General features: G+C 37.2%; 2 protein-coding genes across 4 annotated transcripts in view; both read right to left on the bottom strand.

The window, feature by feature from the left end:
* Positions 1 to 673: 673 nt before the first annotated feature.
* Positions 674 to 23,337, bottom strand: part of LRRC49 (leucine rich repeat containing 49) — a 123,995-nt gene continuing 101,331 nt past the window's right edge. For all 3 annotated transcript variants that reach the window (XM_050967955.1, XM_050967956.1, XM_050967957.1), the window contains 5 exons: positions 16,696 to 16,933; positions 14,773 to 14,958; positions 7,622 to 7,731; positions 4,636 to 4,789; positions 674 to 1,493 (listed from right to left, as the gene is read on the bottom strand). In XM_050967955.1, coding sequence (XP_050823912.1) covers positions 1,290 to 1,493; positions 4,636 to 4,789; positions 7,622 to 7,731; positions 14,773 to 14,958; positions 16,696 to 16,933 — 892 coding nt within the window. In that variant the 3' untranslated portion in view covers positions 674 to 1,289. The remainder of the gene's footprint in view (positions 1,494 to 4,635; positions 4,790 to 7,621; positions 7,732 to 14,772; positions 14,959 to 16,695; positions 16,934 to 23,337) is intronic.
* The window catches only part of ADAL (adenosine deaminase like), a 168,065-nt gene continuing 158,046 nt past the window's right edge, over positions 13,319 to 23,337 (bottom strand). Inside the window, exon 9 of the mRNA XM_050967998.1 lies at positions 13,319 to 13,329. The gene's annotated coding sequence lies outside the window, so the exon portion shown is untranslated. The remainder of the gene's footprint in view (positions 13,330 to 23,337) is intronic.

Genomic DNA, 23,337 nt, shown 5'->3' with positions numbered 1-23,337 from the left:
GTGCCTCCCTCTCACTTGCCTCCTTACCTGAATATCGGACAAATGGCATCCTGATCATACATTGATTGGGATGCGGGACAAAGGGTTAAATATTGGGACAGTCCCAATTTTATCCGGACATCTGGTCACTCTAAGTCTGGCCATTTTTAACTGCTCAAAAGCCAGGGCCAGTGCTATGAAAACAGTACCAGCAAATGAGGTGCTATACTGTACCTCCGCTGAGAAGATAACTATCTACAGTACATTGTTTATTTAGGTACCTAAACACGCAGACACCCAATAGGATTTTCAAAAGTGACTAAGCACATAGGCACTTAATGGGATTGTGCCTATCTGCATCTTTAGGCATATAAATATCTTTAAAAATTCATCCCTAAGCACTTAAAAGGAAACATCATGTTTCAAGATGGAATTTAATATATTGTTTCCATGTCTTATGTTTCAAAGAATGTGGGGTGAACTGGAAATTCATCATTTACTAGCCAGAAGGCAGAATAAATTATATAAATATTTTGTACGTATCCTAACAGAACAATGATAAAATTCATCAAGGCCCCCTTATTTTACTTTGGTATTTTACATATTATAGTTCACATTTATACACATATAATAGAAAAATAATGAAAAATATCTGGAATTAAAACTGGCATCACAGTATGTTTAGTTGAGGATCATCAGTTTTATTTCGGTAAAATGTACTCCTTTTATAACAATACTGAACTGACAACATGCAGTTTTACAATCCATTGTATTAAATAATATTAAGTCTTAAATGATTAAGCTCAGGGAGTGTAAACATAATAAGTTATTAGCTTCCGCTCATTAAAAAAAACAATATTCTGAACTGTGAATATTTTTACATCACAGCAGCAAATAGTCAAAAAGGAAACAACTCAAAAGCGTGCAGTAAAAACCATAAGGCAAACATCAGAGTGTGAACTTCTTCCTTTAAACCAATGCTTTAGCACTATAGCAGTAGCATCAGCAACAACAAAAGGCAAACGACTTAGTAAACCATGGCACAGCTGTCAAGTTATTTCTATGTCATTACTTTAGCTAAGGATGCAGTGCTAGAACTGTATACAAGAAAACTTGTATAAAAGAAAACTTTTGTTGTGAAAACTAGAGAGAGAAACATTAGCTGTAAAAACAGAGCTCACTGAATTTAAAGGCATCCTTTAAAAAGCATACTATAGTGATGGTAATTTTATATTCTTTTGTTATGTTCTTTGTGAAACATAACATACAAAACTGACCAACAGCTTGCAAGTCAGCAGGAATCAATGTTGCTATTTTTGATCAGTGATCCGCTGTAGGCAGAGTTTCATGTAGGAATTTTTATTACGTATTTCTATCACCGCATCCCTGACAAGCTCAATGAACATCTGAGGCCACAGCTTCTGCAACGACTCATTTTTCATATTGATGTCAGCAGCTTCTTTCACTAAGTCTTGTATGTATGTCTGGCAAAATTTCTCTCTCTCCTTGATTTCCTGGATGGGAGAACCATTATAGATGACATAAGACAGACAAAAAGGGTTAAATAACAATGTTTTATTAAAAAGGGCCAAACGAACTTCAATGAATCAAAGAAAATAGTGATCTGCACAAAAACAGAACACTCCATGCTTTTCTCTAACAAATGAATTTAATTGCAAAATTGTACAATAGGACCATAGATCCAAGCTTTATAACCATTTAACTAACCACTCTCAAACTGTTTTTTTCTGAAATTCCATTTGAAAGTAGCAGTGTTAACTTTCTCTAACAGAACTGGATTTTTTTGTTGCTGCGGGGGATAGGAGTGATAGCATACTATGCAAACTATTAAATTTTAGATCATTTTTAAATCTAGGCACTGCAAATGCATTTACAGAGAAAAATATCTGTTTGCCTACGTAAAATTTTGAACAGCAGCACTAAACTACAGTAGGTAGAAATAAATCGGTACACATATACCTTTCCGTATTTTCTATGATGTGTGCATACTGTACATTTTTAATCAGTAAACGTCAATTTCATCTTTTCTATTGACCATAATTGAAATTTACAGTAGGTAAAATAAGAAAAATGCTGCTTGAGAACCTATTATAGTTTGATTTCAGGATATTTATTTTGTATATTTTGAAATGTGATGTTGGCAATATGTTTTAATGGTTATAAATCTTTTAACTTTTTGAATCTCAACATTTACTGTCAGTAAATAATTATTGTCTGGCCCCCTGTAATTTCTCACAACTGTGAAAATTTAAATCAATAGAAATAAAAGATGCTAACAATCCATAATTTCACTCAACTGTGAAAATGTAAATAAAAAAATTGAAACGAATCCTTAAATATTAATATTTCCACTGAAATTTACAAAAAAATAAATATTGAATTCTGCCAAGCCTATGTACAACATACAGTATGCACTGTACAAAAGCCACCTGAACTTCTAGAAACTAACTTCATGACAAAAAAATACATTTTGAGCAACTACTGGCACCACATTTTAGTCATTCTTCAATTATACTAATTCTTTTTTCTGGAGGATTTCCAGAGAGTGCCATAACAAGTTATCCTTTGAATAGTTATACTGGTGCTAAATACCTAATCCATCTGATTTACAATATTGTTAAAAACATTAGGTCATGCCTTGGCCCATGAAAATAACACAGACCATTTTTTATGAGAGAAAAAGGAGAGTAAATGCTTTCCAGCTGCTTAGTTTGAAAACTTAATAATCAATAAACCTCATCTACTGTCTTCAGTAATTAGGTCTGACTTGATCACATTTAGTATGTTAGTTTACTGTTAATGTGATGCGGGAATTGGCAGTTCTTGCCTATCTTGCTTTTCCCTTATGACAACCAGTAAAATCTGCAGCCACATATGGAATACAGTATTATAATGAAGGATAAAGTGTGAATTACTATACTGGTAACAAAAACACATCTATAGTTTTAATGTAAATCACATGAACACCAAAGCATTATTTTATTATTATCCTCTGATTCTGGTAAAGTGCAAACAGGAGTAACTCACTGGCTTACACCATTAATTATTTTAATTACCTTTACCATTTAGCCATCACTACTACTCAAGACTAAACAGCTTTGGTATTTTTAATCTCTCCCATCACACCTCCATGCTATGTCCTTTTTGGGATGAGGTGACCAAAGTCAATGCAATAATCAAGCTGAGTATGTACTATTGATTTACTTACCAGTATTGTGAAGGGACTTATACACCTCATAAACCTGAGGAGTAAGCAAGGAACAAACCTGGGTACTAGAATGTATCTCAGCAGGGACTGGAGACAGCTGCTATTAAAGGCTGTACCCGCAAAAGGAAGAGGAGGGAAAAGATGTTCTTTTGCCCTGCTTAAGGACAGAGGTTTGCAGCCAGAAAAGCAGACCTAGGATGGGCTTGGTTGAAACAAGACAGTCTGTCATTTTATTATTATTTAAATCTGAGCTGCACTAAGATTTCCTCTACCGAGATTTAAGCAATTTTTGTCATGGCTCTATTCTGTACTGAACAATACTAACCCCAGTAAAGGATCTATAAGGCACTCCACTGTTAACCTTTTCCCAAGCTGGTAATGATCATTTATTATTACTCTGTGTTTCCTATCTCAGTCTTATTTTAACACGCCACATGTATCTCTCCACATAACTAGGTCTCTGCCAGACTCTTGGGAGGCACTGTATGAAAACCTGTCTAAATTAAAGGATTCTAACGTGTGAGAGAAATCACTACACCCTTATAAAACCTGTGCTTATTTATCCCTATCATATTCCATTATTCTAGGTAGTTTAAAATTCCAGTTTGAATGGTACCAACAAATTGGAGAAAAAATCCAAGTAAGGCTATGCTTGCATACTCCATGTACAAGTCCTGCATCCTGAACGTATGATCCAAGTATGTTTCACAGTACGGTTAAGACCCTTTTTTAAGGGGCACAGTGCTGACCACCTTGCCTTCTGGGATAGTAGTTATTTTTATACTGGTAAGCTGAACTGTTTGATCATGTGGTTGAAAAACAAACAAATATGATAAACAGGGATATGTAAGAACTAACACTCTAAAGACCCCCACTAAAACTGACATATAATAAAATTTCATGGGTAGTCTTTGTACACAGGGCTAGTAGAAGGCTAAGTTAAAAGGACTGTCTGATGACAATTTCTTGAAATATGCTTAAGTCTGCAATGCACAGTCAGAACTCAGAGAGGGAGCTCACAAGCAGAGCAGAACTGAACTGAGAGCCTAGGAATGCTGAAGGAATGACAAAGATTGCCCTTGGCTGAAGTCAGTGGGAGCCATGATGGCACATCTGAAAGCAGAAATTGATCTATATACTTATTTTTAATAAAACATTATTTATTTTTAACTGTATTAGATTATTAAAATTTACAGATTTTTCATGGCACCATTGCTATAATACGGATGTTAGTCACTGGGTCCCAGAGAAGTCTGGAAGTACCCTGTAAACTCTTTCAGTTGGTGAAAGCGAATAACGTTATTTCAGGCAAATAAAATATAGGAAAACTGATTAAAAATTAAACAAGCTACCCAAAAGAAAAAATATATATTTGTAATGTTTCAGAGTATATGATCTTCACAGGATCCTCAAACTAACATGTTTACCTCAAGCTTTTCTGTATGAAGCTCCCTTGTGGTATAATTCAGTATAGCTTGACTTGCATTTTCTCCTCCAACTCTTTTGCCGTCATTACTCTCTTCACTGACAATCCCAGATCTCTTCCCCTTTGCCTCTAGCATATAACAGAATTGCTTCTTCCTGTAGAAAGACAGTAAAAAGATTTACAGATTTAATTATCTGAGATTTTATTAAAGCGCAAATGCTTTTCAGTGATTTTATGTAACACCCTCCTCTTTTTTTTTGGCTGCTTCAAAACATTGAGTTTAGGAGTTTTTGGTTTATTGCATCCTGCAGCCTTGATATATACAGAAGGTCCCAGAGATATCCATCTATTATTTTGTCCCATCACAACTGCAGACTATTAAGACAAATGCTTGTCTTGACACATACCATAACAGGGCTCCAAAATGGGAAAAAAAAAATCATACAACTTAAGAAATGTACTTAAAGTAAAAGTACTCACAGAAATCTAAAAATACCATTGAAACTTCTTTTCCACAAACTTTTAAACACCTTTTATTTTACAATGTCAAAACTGTTAATTGTCATATATTTCAACTATGAAACACCCATTAAAATTATTTCCGTGTCTCTAGTATGTAATTCAGTAAGCGCTGCCCAACACATGACACTGGAATCAGATAAACAGTACACTTATATGTATGGACATCTTCGATCATGTCCTGTATCAACTCCCTATTAACAGAAATTCATATATATAGTACATTATATACCCAAGGACTTTGTTCAACTTGTATGACTACATTCTATTTGTGAATCAAGAAGAAAGTGCTCAGTATTTCTGCAATGTACAGAAAAATTTATGGTTTTTAAGTAATTTTATACAGTGGGATCTGTTTAATATTTTTCATTTTACTTATAAAGGGATTTTCATAAGAGTATGTTAACTCATGTGTTCTGGCCAAATTCTTAGTTAATTATATTTTGCCTACGTAAGTTTCAACTGCCTTTGCTTTCTGTCCTAAAACTTCTAACCAGTATTGCTGTACATTGTTAAATAGATGCTTAGGAGACTGCAGTTCAGTGGTGAATGAAGAAATCGATATTTTTATATAAAATTAGAGATCTCTTATCTCTTTTAATTACCTTGCAGGCTCTCTAGCGAGGCTTAATAAATGTTTGCTAAGTACTTTGAGATCCTTGGAGGAAGCAGTAAAAGTGTAAAGAATTAGTTGTATATTGTAAATGTGAAAACAACAGTACATGATGGAACAGACCTTCAGGAAATAAATGTAGGCAAACCTACTTCTGCTTGTGACAGAAATGCTATGGAGAAGCGAAACAAAACAAAATAATGTAAGTAAAAGTATCTTTCCTCCAAAACAAAACATTTCTCATGGTTTAAGTAAGCAATATATATTTGGTAGTAACATACGCCAACGAATATCTGCAGGGTTGGGGACATAAAGGGAAGGAGTTGCCCCACTCATGAAGACAGGGACAGTTCATCTGGTCACCCAGTAAAACGCTGTAGTGGGTAAGTTGTGGGGGACAAGCCTGGAGCCAGCACTTTGTGGGGCACAAGCAATGCATGGGAGAGCAAGACTCCATGTGAGCTTAGCACAGGAAGTGCTGCTATGTTATAGACATGTAGGGGGTTGCAGGACAGCAGCACTGGGGAGTGGAACTAGTTGGACCGGTTGTCCCTGAGAAAATGTTACAAAATCTTCAGTGTAAATGTCCTAAGGAGATGTGGACTCATTAAGGTCCAAACAGTAACAGGCTTCACACCCCGGCACTTCCAAGGATTCTAAGAGAAGAGCTCAGTAGGGCAGACCATAGCAGATACTTACACTGTGGACCTTTTAAATGCCATCACCTCTAGCATTCCCTAACTCCATTCCATTCCTACACTGCTTCTCATAACATCCTCTGCTGATTCCCCACATCTATTTCCTTCCTATTCTCATCCCCTGCATTCTCCTGTGTTCCACACTGCCCTGTCTGTATTCCACCCACCCCGTCAGTTTTCTGCCCCAGGTAATTTCAGCATTTTAAAATTAAATGTTTATATTTCTGAACATTAAAAAAAAATTTAAAAACCATAGAAGTGGACCAGAAGAAAGCACATGAGCCTGATGCGAATAAGAGTTAAGAAAATAAAAGCATTGGCTTTCGTGGAACAAGAAAGAAGCGGGCAAGGAACCTCATTCTCCCTCCAGACCTGGTCTGCACCCCCGCCCCCACAAGATTTGGAAGGTATCCGGTGTCAGAAAGGCTATGGAGTACTAATTCTGACCTGGGCTCATCCCAGTCTCCCTGCTCTGAGACTTGAGCAAGGAGAGTTCAGATCACAGTGGGTGCTCTGCAGCTGCACGTGCTAAGTAGCACTCACTGAGTGTCCTAAACCAACCAAACCTGCAGTCTCTCCTGTGTGGTTCCCAGTGAAGAACTATCAACAGTTTTCATAACCTGTAAAATGCAGGAAGTAAGATCAAACTTGGCCTTATACAAGCCAATATGAAATTTACTTTTGCTCTTCTTCATTATGTTAATATAATACCCAAAACAGTCTAATTGTATGTGTAAGGAATTAATGTTGCTCTGAATAAATATAGGTCAAGCCTGTAAGTATTTCTAGTGCACACTAAGAGTACAGGACCTTTGAAACTATGAGCCACTGAAATACAAAGTGGCATCTCCCTCTGTGATTATTTTCTGTATCATTCTAGAATTTCATTGCACATATCAATTTGTAATTGAGCTTTCTGTGTGTTTTCTCTATTAACTACTTTATTTTATTAAAAAAAAGAAAATCAAGTTCTTTTTGAAAAAACTGATTGATTGATTAATCTAACCTAACCAAAAAGAAGGGTGGACTGATTTAACTGTTAACTTAATTCTTAACACACTTATACAAACAAAATTATGGTAAAATATATGGTAAAAAATATAATTCCTATGGCTATAAAAGCGTTCCTTCCTAAACCGTTTAAAATTCTTTTTTACCTGGATTCTCCAAGTAGTGAAAGCAGGCGATACTGGGGCAATTCAGAAGATGCTACATGTGCAAGAATGCCAAAGAGCCTTTCAGCCATTACTATATCATTCTGAGTAACCTGTGAAAAAAATAGGAATGGAAAATTTTCATAAATAGTAAAACCTGCCCATGTTCAGAAATGACCAGCACAAAACAAATCAGTTAAAATATGTGCTATAAAACACTGCATAGCAGAGATATTCCAGGCATATTTAAGGAAAGGAAACAATATATCCCTACAACTTTTTCAAAATTTAGATTTACTTTTATTGGCATCTTCAATATATTCAAAGAGCAATCACACAAGTTACTTTTGCTTATTTTACTTATTATTTTCTACCAACTCTGGAAACTTCGATGCATACAACATGATATTCTGTGTCTCAAGATACTGCTCATTAAATGACCAGGTCTTCCCCCCTGAGTGTTCCAGCCCACACAGATTAATTCCTCACCATATTGTATAAATTTACAGAGATATATTGGAAAATTTTCTGATCCAGTTGTGATGCAGAAGTGAAAGGTCTCTAAGCACTTAAATGATGGAAGATAAGCCATGGTGTCTGTGACTTTGGCAGCACAATGGGGCAGTCTTCACAGAAACATTATTTTTTTTCTGTAAGGGCTAACTGGCTGGTCTTTCCCAGTCCAGTAAAATTAATTCTTCCCCTAATACTTTACTTTCTAAACACGAACTATACTGCTGCTCTAGCATAAAATTACAGCTGTGTCTATAAGATAATTTCAAACTGTTGATGAAATGACACTATGTACTTTAAACATCTGTGTTCAAAGCCCAATTCTTTCCCCCTCCAAACTCTCTAATGATGCTCACCCCTCCCGACATCTAAATGAAATCTATTCAATTTCAAATAAAAAATGAGCAATACAAACAAACATTCTCCTTGTCTGATGTCTTCTTTCCCAGCATCGTGTTATGTTACTGCAAAATTCCCCAAGGCAGTCATGGTCTGCTATATGCAAATGTTAAATAAGAATGCTACTCTTTAGTGAAACTTCTAGTGTGTTCTTGGTAACATTTACCACGAAAGGATGCAATGGTAACAGCATTTAGGGAACTACAGATGCATTATCAATGCTCTTTACAAGCATATAATATGTCAAGAAAATATGCATACAATACTCAATGAATCTACTCTGTCATCAGAGAAGCTTTGAAAACCAGTTTCATCACTGGCCAGGATACGGTGTGACTGTTTGTGTTTCATCAAGGAGAAACAAACACACACCCCCCGACTGACTCATTCCCTGTAAGTAACCCATCCTCCCCCTTCAATTACAGCTTGCTTTCTAAGGAAATAAAGTCACTCTCATTTAAAAATCATGCATTCTTTATTAATTAATTAATTAATTATAAAAAGAGGGAGAGAACCAACAAGGTAGCCCGGGTGCGGTTTCGGAGGAGGACGGGAGGAAAGGAAAAGGCCACTAAAAAACTTTCAAAATAATGACAGCCTTTTGGTTGCATTGTTCACTGGAGTGGAGTGGGCAGGTGCATGGAGCCTCCCCCCATGTGTTCTTACACGTCTGGGTGAGGAGGCTATGGAACATGGTGAGTGGGGAGGGTGGTCATACAGGGGCTGTAGTGGCACTCTGGGATCCTGCTGCTGTTCCTGAAGCTCCACCAGACGCCGGAGCATGTCAGTTTGATCACGCAGCAGCCTTGGCATTGCATCCCGCCACTGCTGATCTTCCTGCCGCCACCTCCCCTCATGTTTGTCCCTCCTCCCCTCACGTTCGTTCCTCCTCCCCTCACGGTCACTGGCATCTTTCCTGTACTTTGATACCAAGTCCTTCCACTCATTCAGATGAGCTCTTTCATTGCGGGTCACTTCCATGACTTCCAAGAACATTTCGTCTTGCATCTTTTTTTTTCGCTGCCTTATCTGTGATAGCCTTCGGGACAGAGGAGGGAGGCTTGAAAAATTTGCAGCTGCATGAGGGAGGGGAAAAAGGGAGAGAAGTAATTAAAAAGATACATTTTACAGAACAATGCTTATACTCTTTCACAGTGAACAACACTATTCACCTTAAATAGCACATGTGATTTCAGTACAAGGTCGCATTTTGCATCTAAATATGGAGTGCCTGCGGCTTTGGTGTTAGAGATCACAGACACAGGTCCGGGCAGCAGAATTCGCCTTGCATGCGGCCATGGTAAACCATTGTCTTTCGGCTTCTGCAGCCTTCATATATCCAGAGCCCTCCTTTCCCAAATACCAAGCAAAGCCCATTGAGTGCTGCTTCTTTCCTGTTAACGTGCAGCAGCAGAAACCACCCCCCCATTCCAATTCTCTGGAATGATTGCTTTACACATGGCTGGTATCATGGAAGATCCCTGCTAGCCACCCCCCACCCCCACCCCCCCAGTGTGGCTAGTAGCAGGGAAGATCCTTGCTAGCCAAACACGAAAAAGCTCAGTGCCAATCACCCCCTCCTTCCCCCTGCTTGGCTAACTGCAGGGAAGGATTTCTTTTCAGCCACAGGCAAACAGCCCAGTAGGAATGGCCATCTCTGTCCCCTTAATTAAATTCCTGTATTTCAACCAGGTTACCATGAACGATATCACTCTCCTGAGGATAACACAGCGAGATAAAGAACGGATGTTGCTTGAATGCCAGCGAACACCGGGACCATTCGCTGCTAGGCTTTGTCATGCAATGATACCAGATTACTTGCTACATGCATGGCGTGGTCAAGTGTCCTACCACGGAGGACGGAATAATGCTGCGCTGCCCAGAAACCTTCTGCAAAGGCTTTTGGAGTACCTACAGGAGAGCTTCATGGAGATGTGCCTGGAGGATTTCTGCTCCATCTCCAGACATGTTAACAGACTTTTCCAGTAACTGTACTGGCCGCGAACGCATCCCAAGTCCTCAGGGCAAATCAATCATTAAAAAATGCTTGCTTTTAAACTATGTTTTATATTTACAAAGTACACTCACCGGAAGTCCCTTCCATGGCTTCATGGTCTGGGATAATGCCTTGGGAGGGCTGGAAGAGTAATTTCGTCAGGCTGAGAAAAAGGTCCTGGCTGTTGGGGAGAATGGAGTGCTGTGTGCTCTCTGCTAGCTCGTCCTCCTCTTCCTCCTCCTCATCTTCCCTATCTGCAGAATCCTCAGCCATGGCTGAGATTACCCCCACCTCGGAATCCATGGTCAGGGGTGGGGTAATGGTGGCGGACCTCCCTAGAATTGCATGCAGCTCAGCGTAGAAGCTGCATGTTTGCGGCCCTGCCCCGGACCTTCCGTTTGCTTCTTTGGTTTTCTGATAGGCTTGTCTGAGCTCCTTAACTTTCACATGGCACTGTACTGAGTCCCTGGTGTGGCCTCTCTCCATCATGGCCTTGGAAATGTTTTCAAATGTTTTTCCGTTTAGTCTTTTGGAACGGACTTCTGTTAGCATGGAATCCTCTCCCCATATAGCGATCAGATCCAGTACCTCCCGTGTGGTGCATGCTGGAGATCTTTTTCGATCCTCAGACTGCATAGTTACCCGTGCTGATGAGCTCTGCGTGGTCACCTATGCTGATCAGCTCTCCACGCTGGCCAAACAGGAAATGAAATTCAAAAGTTCGCGGGGCTTTTCCTGTCTACCTGGCCAGTGCATCCGAGTCCAGATTGCTGTCCAGAGCGGTCACAATGGTGCACTGTGGGATAGCTCCTGGAGGCCAATACCGTCGAATTGCGGCCACATTAACCCTAATCCAAAATGGCAATACCAATTTCAGCGCTACTCCCAGATATTGGTATTAAGAGCCCTTTATATCGATATAAAGGGCTTCGCTGTGTCGACAAGTGAAGGGTTAATTCAGTTTAAAGCTGCTAAATTCGGTATAAACTCGTAGTGTAGACCAGGCCTTAGACATTTTCTGAGGAGTTGTGGCATAAGCAGGGAGGATTTTTTTTACATTTTATTATTGTAGGCTGAAGAACTCTTTAAAATCTAAAACCATGTTTGCACTTTAAATGGTGCAGTAAATGTTGCGTGGAGATACAACATTTAAATACATACATAGAATAAATTGACAAGCAAGTTTTTAAAAGCCATATTCAGTCTTACAAATCCAAACTTTTTAACAGGCACCTTTTAAAACAGTTCATGATCAATAAATTTAAAGGGGAAAAAAAAACAACCTTATACCATGCTACTTGTTTTATTTCAAAATGTTCTCCTGGGGTTATTTATGTTTAAGAAAAAGTCCATCCAAAATAGTATTAGAAGTTTAATGACTTGTTTTCTTTTTAAAATATAGCACAATTAAAAGGAGGCATTTTTGCTTTCCAGTTTCCTCCTCATGGGAGCTTTTAGTTCAGTTTAGCTCTTTAACCCTCTCTTCCTATGTTGCATGATTAATACGTGCTGGATACAGCTAAAAAAAGAGTAAATTATAGAGTTCAAATGTCTGTATACTTTATTAGTTATCTGATACAGTCAATTAAAAACAAAATATAATGATCAATTTAAAATCATTAGACATTTAATGTACTATTTCTCATCAGATTTTTACAATGTAATTATTTACGTTTCTGCTAAATATTTTAATGAGAAATACAGAAAAACAAATGTAACTACTACACTTTAGCTTCCTAACAACCATAGGTACAACTTTTTGGACTTACACTCTATATAGATAGCTCAAATCCCTGTAATCCTGAAACTGGTATAATCATTCACACAAATGCTAAGTGAGATTTCAGTCCTACAAGATGTTGAACATCCTGGCCATGATCCCACAAAACACTTAACTGTAAAGCACCTGACTAATCTCATGCTTAAATTTAAGTATGTATTTAAGTGTTGCATCAGGGCTATAGTTCTCAGCACCTTACTTGACTGAGCCCTTGGTGCACGACAGATGTATAATTTATCCAGCTCAGATGGTAGCTTTTACACCTACTTTGCACTGGTGCAAATGGGCACACAAGGTGCAGACGTATACCAGTATTAATGAACTCCCTTCCTTTGCACTTTACACAATTTGGTGTAAGAGGTAAAAAAATCAAGGGTTCCATTTCATGGAGTGATGATGAAGAAAATATTTGAGATTTTATGTATATGGTGTACCTGGAATGAAAAAATACTATATAAATAATAATGTGCTGTACTAAAACCAGCTGTCAAGTATGCTTATATATATATATATGAGGGCTGTCGACTAACCGCAGTTAACTCACACGATTAACTCAAAAAAATTAATCGCGATTAATCGCAGCTTTAATCGCACTATTAAACAACAGAATACCAATTGAAATTTATTAAATATTTTTCTACATTTTAATATATATTGTATTCTGTGTTGTCTCTGAAATCAAAGTGTATATTATTTTTATTACAAATATTTGCACTGTAAACTGATTAACGAAAGACATAGTATTTTTCAGTCCACCTCCTACAAGCATTGTAGTGCAATCTCTTTATCATGAAAACGCAACTTACAAATGTAGATTTTTTTGTTACATAACTGCACTCAAAAACAAAAAAAACAAAAAACTTCAGAGCCTACAGGTCTATTCAGTCCTACTTCTTGTTCATCCAATCGCTAAAAACAAGTCTGTTTACATTTGCAGGAGATAATGCTGCCCTCTTATTTACGTCACCAGAAAGTGAGAACAGGCATGTGCATGGCACTTCTGTAGCTGGCATTGCAAGATATCTACATGCCAGATATGCTAAACATTCATATGCCCCTTCATGCTTCAGCCACCATTCCAGAGGACATGCTTCCAAGCTGATGACGCTTGTTAAAAAAATAATGCATTAATTAAATTTGTGACTGAACTCCTTGGGGGAGAACTGTATGTTCCCTGCTGTTTTACTGCCTTCTGCCATATATTTCATGTTATAGCAGTCTCAGATAATGACCCAGCACATGTTGTTCATTTTAAGAACACTTTCACTGCAGATTGCACAAAATGCAAAGAAGGCACCAATGTGAGATTTCTAAAGATAGCTACAGCACTCAACCTAAGGTTTAAGAATCTGAGAGGGATGAGGTGTGGAGCATGCTTTCGAAAGTCTTAAAAGAGCATAATTGCGATGCAGAAACTACAGATCCCAAATCACCAAAAAAGAAAATCAACCTTCTTTAGCGCATCTGGCACGCCATCCCAGCTACAACGGTACCATGAGAACGCCTGTTCTCACTTTCAGGTGACATTGTAAACCAGAAGTGGGCAGCATTATCTCCTGCAACTATAAACAAACTTATTTGTCTGTGATTAGCTGAACAAGGAGTAGGACTGAGTGGACTTGCAGGGTCTAAAATTTTACATTGCTTTATTTTGAATGCAGGGTTTTGTTTTGTTTTTTTAACATAATTCTACATTTGTAAGTTCAACTTTCATGATAAAGAGATTGCATTACAGTACTTGGTATTTTTCAATTCACCCAATACATTTCTTCTGTTTTTTACAGCGCAAATACATGTAATAAGAAATAAATATAAAGTGAGCACTGTACCCTTTGTATTCTGTTTTGTACTTGAAATCAATATATTTGAAAATGTAGAAAACATCCAAAATATTCAAATAAATGGTATTCTATTATTGTTTAACTGTGTGATTAATCACAGTTATTTTTTTAATCGCTTGACAGCCCTAAATACATACATCCAGTTCCAATATTTAAATTCCTTTCAAACACATTATAATAAACCAGAGAAAAACTTGTTACAAGAAACACTGAAGAGATGAAGTGTATGAATTCTTTAAAATTAAAAAAAACCCAAACAAATAGACACATTGATTTGTGTTTCTTTATCATATGTACTCAGGAATAGGGTTGAATTGTCTTCTCCAATTACCAAGAGCTATAGGAACAATAGGTATTTTGGGGGGCTACATAAGTAAAAATAACAGATTTAGTTTGACGAATGCAGAGCAAAGTAAATTATGTGGGGAAGTAGATTTACATCTTTTTTACTTTTGGATAAGAATGAATGGAGTGGCTCCACTAATTTTATTAATATATAATCAATATAAATTTATGAAACAAGAATCTGTTCTTTCCATTAGTGAGCATTCATTTTATAGGAATAATTTTGAAAAGGAAGTTACATGTTCTTTGTATTCCTAAAAAAAATATTACTTCTTCTTACCTCAGTTCCATTTATCTTCTGCAGATTAAAATGGTTCAGTCTAAACAGAACATAGTATTTCCAGAGAGTAAAGTTGACAGCTGGATTTCCCTGAGGATCAACTGTCAACTGTTCAATGCGACGCACCTGTGCTAATGCATTAAACTGCTGCAACATGACAATATTTGTCTCCTTAAACTTCAGGTGCTGTAACAAAAAAACAGACATGAACTATGTTATATTTACTGAGGAGGACACAAAATAGTAAGGCAACACAACTGTGTTACAAACATCAAGCTCAGTGTTAGATCAGCTCCATTCCATGCTATTTCTATTCTCCTTAGACATGAATAACCAGCTGTTGGGCCCATCTAAGCAACTGGGCTCACTTGATGTGTAGAGCTTTTAATACCTCTTCAAAACAATGTGGCACATGATGCCTTCCCCTCTTTAAAAAGAAGCCCTCTCCCTTTTGTATCCAATAAATTAAAATAAAAACTAGAAAATAAAATAAGAGATCTTAGTGATACAGACATCTGGTGGCCTCCGAGTGGGAAAACCTTCGCATTTACAATCATCTTCACTTGAAAGAGTAAGTGTACAGTCATAGCTTGTCTGTATTCTTCAAGAAAAAAATGATGAAAATTCGAGTACTAAAGCATGTAAAAATATAGTAGGTGTTAACTGGGCTGTACATTTTCAGCAAGGTGTGACCATAACTTTTTCAAGTATGTATAATGCTATGGTCACTTAATATAGACACTTAGCCTTAACCTTTTTGACTAAGTTATAGGTGTATAGGATTCAATTCCCCAGTTTTTTGGATGATTGGTTTATCACACATATTTATTATACCATCATTGCGACTCCTTGAGTTTAAATTGGGTCATTAGCAATAAGAGGGGCAAAACCCCATGCTTCTCTGTAGAAGTGCTGCAACAACAAGATTTGCTTAAACTTTGCATAGAAAGAAAAAAATGGGATATTTCTACATTGCAAGCACGAAAATAAGCAAGAAATATTTTGAGTATGTAGAGTCTGATTGCTTCCTGGTTGTACCAGCTGTACAGGTCATAGAATCCCTCATGTATTCTGCTCCTTCCAACACTGATTCAGTAGCACCCCTAAAAGGAGACCACAATGAGCCTGATAGAGGAATGAGATTTTGAGGGGTTAAAAACCTCTGCTGGGATTTTGAATTCATAGCTGGAAATACCTGCCTGAGCTGAAGCAAGATATGCTCAATTAAGCTCAGAACCTTCCAAAAAAAAGCATGGGGTATCTTTATGAGAAGGAGAGACAGAGGTTTGTTGACCAGAAACCAAGACAGGGAACTATGAAGGCACATGAGCCTACCTGTTGATACTGTTCTAGTTAGTTTTATGTTATTTGCTTTGATTTTACAGACCCACATTGCCTGGAGGGAATGTGGCCAGAGACTTTGCACATTTACGTTTTTTCGGTTGAGCAAGAACCACAGAACTCCACAGAGTTCTTTGCTTAACCAACACCACCTCTGACCTTTCTGTCGCCAGCTGTTCAGATGCTGGCCTTGATACACAAACAAATACTTCTTGATACATGGAAATAATGGATCAACAATGTAAAAGTATTGTATTTCCATCTCACAATTTAGCAACTCTTTTCTATTTTATGAAGGGCCAAAAGAAATGTTTGTGTCAGAAATAAATTTCCAACCTAAGCAGAATCCCTCAATTCCCTTTGAGAATTCTGACTCAAGTCTCTTGCTCAATCAAGGCCTTATCAAGTCAAAAGTACAATATAGACAAAACTGAAGAGTTAAACAAATAACCCAAATTCATATACATAAGTGATAATAAGCTGAAAACTAAAGGTTACTTGACCAAAATAAGGTGTTAATAAAGATCATCCATATATTCTGTGGCTATTCAGATTGCTGAAGTCTCAGAGAAAATGTCTTACCGCAGAATTAGGAAATCTGATCTTCAGTTTTGGTAGCACTTGAACAATTTCATCAAATTCTATGAACATAAAGGAGACTGTGATGACAGTTCCAGCTGTCTGAACGCTCCAGTTTCGATCCAGGGATTCCAGAGCTCCAGAACCATACAAGTAAAGAGTGTCTCCCTCCACTTCGACTAAGTGAGAATCGAGGACAGATAAACCTTGTACATCATTGCTCAGTACTGTGTCAAGAGACCTGTAAGGGGAAACAAACAGATGTAATATAAAAGAGAAGATATCTTTTGGGGCATTTGATTGAAGTGAATATTAATATTTGAAAACTCCTACACTTTACACCCAAGCCTAACCTCTCAAAAATATCCACAATTTTGGGTTTCCAACTTGAGACACCTAGACCCTGATTTTCAGAGATGCTATAAATGCCATCAAATAATGTGGATGCACAGTATCACTGGAGCTGGGCACCCCAACTCTGTGGCACCCAAAATTAGCAATCATTTTAAAATTGTGACTCAAATGTTTGACTATTTTGTGTTGGTTGTGATTGCTACAAACAAAACTTCAATTAATACATTTGCTCAAATGCCTTTACATTCAAATTCAGGGAACAAAACTAAGGACTCGACCTGTAAAATATACCCAACATGAATAATTTCTCATGCAACTAATCCCGTTACATTGGTAATTGTTCGCAGGATCAAACCCTGTTTTAAGATCAAACACAAAGACTACAAAACCAAAGAAACAGGGATAATAATGCTATTAACCAAAAATGTTGAATAAATAAAGTTTCATTTTTTCTTATAAATTGCATCATTCACCACTTAAAAACCCTATGCCATGTCTTCTGACCAAGACATTACTTGACTTAAAGATGAGAATACTAAGTCATTGCCTACACATCTTGGGTTTTACTGACCCGATTTAATCCTGTGGGACTCTAGATTAATTTAATATTAAAAACAGTGAATCCAACTCCAAGACTAACTGCTCTATCTGAACACCTTATTGTATCATCTACAATCTTAAGTCACGCACAGATGGGAAAATGGCTTGCTAAAAGTATTTTCTACTTACAACTATTCTTTTGGGGCCTGATTCAAAGCCCACTGAAATCAGTAGGAAATCTTCCATTAAATTCTATGCCATAGAATCTATGGGCTTTAGAATAGGCCTCAGAGTGATGGTCACCCAGCTCCAGGCTTGGTTTGGGGGTTTTCCCCCCTGGACCCAACTTGTATTGAAGCAACAATATGTCAAGGTGCTGTAGACAGCCATTTATAGGTTTCAGATAGAAAAAAAACCAACACCACTGATTCTTCCAGGGACCATCACTTAGGCCTGGTTTATTTCTACCAAGCAAGAATCATTTTTACCCAACAGGGCATTTTCTTAGCCCTGCAGTAAGACAATCTGTGTCCGCTATACACACAGGCCACACATTTCAACTAGATCCTTACCCTGATAGGGCGTGGTTATTGCTCCTTAAAAAGAGCCTGTCAAAACCTCTTTTGATTGACCAGCACTACTCAATTTTTGAAGATCAGCCAGATACTTAGGTCTACTAGCCTCACAACTTTCCCAGCTTCTTCTGGCCTGAAGGAAATCTAACATTTTAAAGTGACTAATTCTGGTGGCATTAAAATAAACTATAGCCCAGACTCATAGCTGGAAGAACCCCTTTTTTTTTCTTCCCAACTAATCAGCAGCTAACATGCTAACTTCTGGAGAAGTAGGGCTCAATTTTTCACACACTAAACGTTGGCTCACTACTAGTAAATCAGGAGGGATAGCTCAGTGGTTTGAGCACTGGCCTGCTAAACCCAGGGTTGTGAGTTCAATCCTTGAGGGGGCCACTTAGGGATCTGGGGCAAAAATCAGTACTTGGTCCTGCTAGTGAAGGCAGTGGGCTGGACTCAATGACCTTTTAAAGGTCCCTTCCAGCTCTAGGAGATTGCTATATCTCCAATTATAAAAAAAAAATAATAATTTTTTTTTAGAAAGTCTTGTACAGCTGTGTTGAATTGTCTTCAAAGATAATATATCAAAGTCCAACTGTGCATTTTCTCTGCTAGATATCTTCATTTATTGTAAATCTTCATTTCTCTTGAGGGACAGTGTATCATTCTGAGAAAGAAGATTACAGCAGTCAGACTGCAGATATGCAACTGTGACCTCTCCCCTTTGACTATTAGAAATAACTGCAAAAAAAATTGATGAAACTTTCTGTGTTGAAAAATTCCATTTTGTTGAAAAATTAACTAGGAACATTTCTCAGGACCAAGATTTTTTTTATTTTTTTTGGGGGGGAGAATGAAGGGATGTGGGGGGGGCGGACACAAGACACAGACAGACTGACTCTACAGCTGAACTGTTAGGGCATGGATGCTGGAGACCCAGATTCAAGTCCCGTCTTCAAACCAGGCAGGGCAGGGATTTGAGCCTCTGTCCCCCACTTCCCAGGTGACTTCCATAACCATCAAGATGTACGTGTGAGTGAGTGTGAGTGAGGAACTTCAGGTCTCCTGTTTATCCCAATGTGGAACAAAAACAAACTTCAAAATACTGAACTATTTTGCAAAACAGAATTGCTGTTTTCTGGCTAGCCTTACTGCCTATTCAATTTTAGCAAAGAGCATAAGAGAAAGAACTTTTAGAGAAACAGAACAGCTGACTGGTTTGATCGGGTAAGAGAGTTTATACCTCATACTATCACCCTCCACACCAAAGCCAACTGCTGCAGTTTATCACAGTGACATGGATTCAGAAGCATCTCCACTCTCATTGCATTATTTAATTACCTACCGGCCAGATAGAGGATAAAAATGTTTCCTTCACTGATTGGGCTGGAAGAAATGTTCTTGTTTTGTAGAGGAAAGAGAATATTAAGATTTATAGAAATAAAACAAATTCAAAATAAAAGAAGTGGCTGAACAGCTTAAAACTCACTCGGGGGGAGCCCTGTAAATTGGTACTAGGCATACAGAGGGAGAGATCAGTCTTTAGTGCCTAGATCACCAATACAAAAAGTTAAAGACACCCAGAATTGCATGAAGACATTTTAAAAGGTGCAGATAAAGTTTGCTTTGTTTGAATGTTTAGGATAATTTGACATTTTTGTAATTTTTTAAAAAAATAAGCAGTATGATTTCTACAACACTGATTTTACAAATTTAAATTATAACTTTCAAAATAGCATGAAAGTTTATTTTACACATTGTATTTTATTATAGTAGGGTTGGCTAAAAAAAGTCACAACATTCATAGTCAGGAAATTACCAAAAATAAACCAACTTCACAACCACTATCCAATGTAAGTAAAGAAAATATTACACCAAGATCTTTCCTACAACTGCATGGAAAACATTTTTTAAGTTCTATTAAAGAAGAGTCTTCTCAAGCAGTCCAAACCGTGAATCCATTAACATATTAATGTTAATCTGCTGCAGCTGTAATATTTTGCATCTTGTATTGATTAAGATATAATTTGCACAAGTGATTTAGAATTAGGATAGAGGATTTTGTTGCAACTTGTTCCCCACTGAATTGGAAAATGAGAGGGACCTTTATTTGTGTAAACGTAATTTCTGGTGATCAATAAATCAGCACCTCCTGTGGTTATGAGGCAGTACATACTTAAAATATGCAGACTCACCACTTTACTCACTCCCTGCTTTAATCTTAAAATAGCTGATATATGGATATTCTACAGCTATGTTGGATATACTGTCGAATTACTATATTAAATACCCCGGCTGTACATGGCAATATCAATATTAGGATACAATAATGTTTGAACAAGGTGTCTAATGCTAACAGTGGTATTATAATGAAGTTTTGAGATGTTAGATTAGAGAAGCAATCTAATAAATCCAGTTATTTAGCTATAGTGGTGGTTAGCTAGTTAGATAGCAACAAAAAATAAAAATAAAAAAATAGCATTGCATCTGGAAAGCAGAATTATACTTCTAACATTTTGTGGTCACACAACTGAGAAACAGAGTCAGAACTCCAAGCAAAGGAAGTGTGGGAGTGGGAAATCATTTGGCAACCACTGATACAATTCTAGACTGGAACATTTTTGTAAATTACCAGCTGAAGAATAGCTGCAAATAGCTGCAGAAATCTGGGACCAGGGACAGCAACTCTGGACGGTAAAACTATTGTTCATCATTTGCATAATCAATGTATAACTGTTGCATAAGTATTACTAGAAATTGTGTAATCCTGTCTTTGTACGGCTGACATAAATCATCTCTTGTCTATCACAGATTCCTATCACTTATGGGCATTCTTATATGTGCCCTGGCTAGGATGATTTAGTTGGGGATTGGTCCTGCTTTGAGCAGGGGGTTGGACTAGATGACCTCCTGAGGTCCCTTCCAACTCTGATATTCTATGCGTCTATGTGTGAGAAGTTGCACTAGAAATAACTGACCTATTACTACTATGACATAACAGAATAAAGGAAGAAGGCTGGGTTAGAATGACGTAATTCTTTACATTTTGAAGCAGTTTTCTGAAGTCCATGGAACAAATCTGCCTTTAGAGTAGGACATTAATACCTCTCAGATTACTATGGGTATCACCTTCTCTGTGGAAATAAGTAATAAAGAATTACAATTAAAAGCCTGATTTGGACATGGGTTTTATTCAATTGAAGCCTTTTCCCAACTTAATTAAATTTAACAATTTTATGTGAGTCATAGAAATCAGCAAGAGTTGTTTCATTCAGTCCTCTTTTACTTTTAATATTTATTTAAAAAATTTTAACAGGTCTTTGTGCTCTCTTCAATTCTGAAATCTTACCATTGTTCTCTAATGCGAAAAGAGCAGTGTATATTTCACAGGGGAGGAGACTGACTATGCAAGTGTATAGTCACGAAGAACAATAGGGCCAACAGGGGATGGAAAGGGATTAAAATGAATGAAGAATAGTGCTCCAACTTCCTAAATAGTCTAAAAATTTATCACAACTTTGAAGTTTGATAAACTTTAACTCACTCTCAGTGTTACTCAATTAGTAGCAAGAATTCCTTTATAACAAGGTAGAGATTATGCCTCTGACACCACTAATGAAACTAAAAGAATTATGCAACCATCAACATACATAAGTAGCAGAAGTCCACACCAGTGCACCTTATGCAGGATCTGAGCCTTTGTCTGCTACTTATGTGAATGTGAGATTACGTCTCTCTTTTTTTTTTTCCCCCAGCATTATCAGAAACATTGTTCTCTGACAAATCATGGCCTAAATATCCATCTAGGCATATTAGACAAATTGTTTTCTTCTAAGTAGTTGTACAATATAAAAAAAAACACAAAATGCCAGATTACTGCTTCTCAGGGTGTTACATATAACAGACATTGTATATTAGAATGAAAATATTACAAAGACGTTAAAAGGAAATTCAAGTTGCTAGGTCCAGCACTCAAAAGTTAGGAAATGTCAGAATTAAAGTTGCCTGTGTAACATTAATTTGCCCCTCCTGTGATTATTAATTGTGATACAGTCTTTATGTATATGATCATACAGGTCTGTCACATCTTAGGGGCATTTAACATGCGCGATTTCAGCTTTACGCGGTCGGCAAAAACAAGAAAAAAAACAAAAAAAGAGAAAAATAATTTAAATACTGTTTCTGTAGTGCGGGCGATTCCATCTGCCATTACACTCAATGTAATTTTGACTATACACGATTTTCACTTTACGCACTGACTGCGGAACATAGCCCCAGCGTAAGATGAGACAGACCTGTATAACTTTTTCTACAGGCCCGTACCTCATTCAGTCCACAGAATGGGCAGTGATCAATTAATGAGCTGCTATTCAGTAGCTGTTGTTTTTTCCTCATTGTTCAATGTGCGGTCATAGGCCTTATTTCCAGCACATTATTCAAACTCTGCTCTGAAGATAAAATTATTAATTTCCTCATGGGCTTTTCCACTATAGTAACTGAGTGCTTCACAAACATTAATTTATCTTTGCAAACTCCATGAAATGAGTGGCACTATTATCTCAATTTTACAGTTGGGAAGCTAAGGCATATAAAGATTAATATCAAAAGCATCCACTAATTTTGAGTGCCTAACTTGAGATGGCTAGGACCTGATCTTTCAGAATACTTACCATTATATTCAGATGTAGAATCCCTTAACTTCAATTGCAGTTGAGAGTGGAGCTAAACAAATAATTTTAAATCTTCTGATGAAAGTGCTATATAAGAGCCAAGTATTCCCATTAACGTTAATAATTGATTTTTCAGTTCATTAGCCGAACTGAAAAATATTTGGTTGGTTTCAAATAGAAACTATTTTTTTTAGTTTTTCCTCAACGAAATAACTGGAAAATTTTCATTCGGATTGAATGGAAACACTAAAACAGTTTTGACATTTTCAAAATGAAGTGATTCAATGTTTTCAAAATTTTTGTCTACAGTTTTATTCAAGGAAAACTATACAATGAATTTGACCCAAATTCATTGCAGTGCTCCACAAAGTCTATTTGCTGGAAACATATTGCTCAGATCTAGCTGTGAGCATTCAGCACTTCTTCAAAGAGGTCTCAAGGGTCTGAAGTTAGACCCCCAGAAAATGAGGGAACACACGATTGTTTAGTCATAGCCTTTAAAAAGTATG

Source organism: Gopherus flavomarginatus, chromosome 9 (assembly GCF_025201925.1).
Source record: "Gopherus flavomarginatus isolate rGopFla2 chromosome 9, rGopFla2.mat.asm, whole genome shotgun sequence".
In the NCBI taxonomy this organism is placed as follows: Eukaryota; Metazoa; Chordata; order Testudines; family Testudinidae; genus Gopherus; species Gopherus flavomarginatus.
The sequence above is the reverse complement of the archived record's forward strand: the minus strand, read 5'-3'. Positions and strand labels throughout refer to the sequence as shown.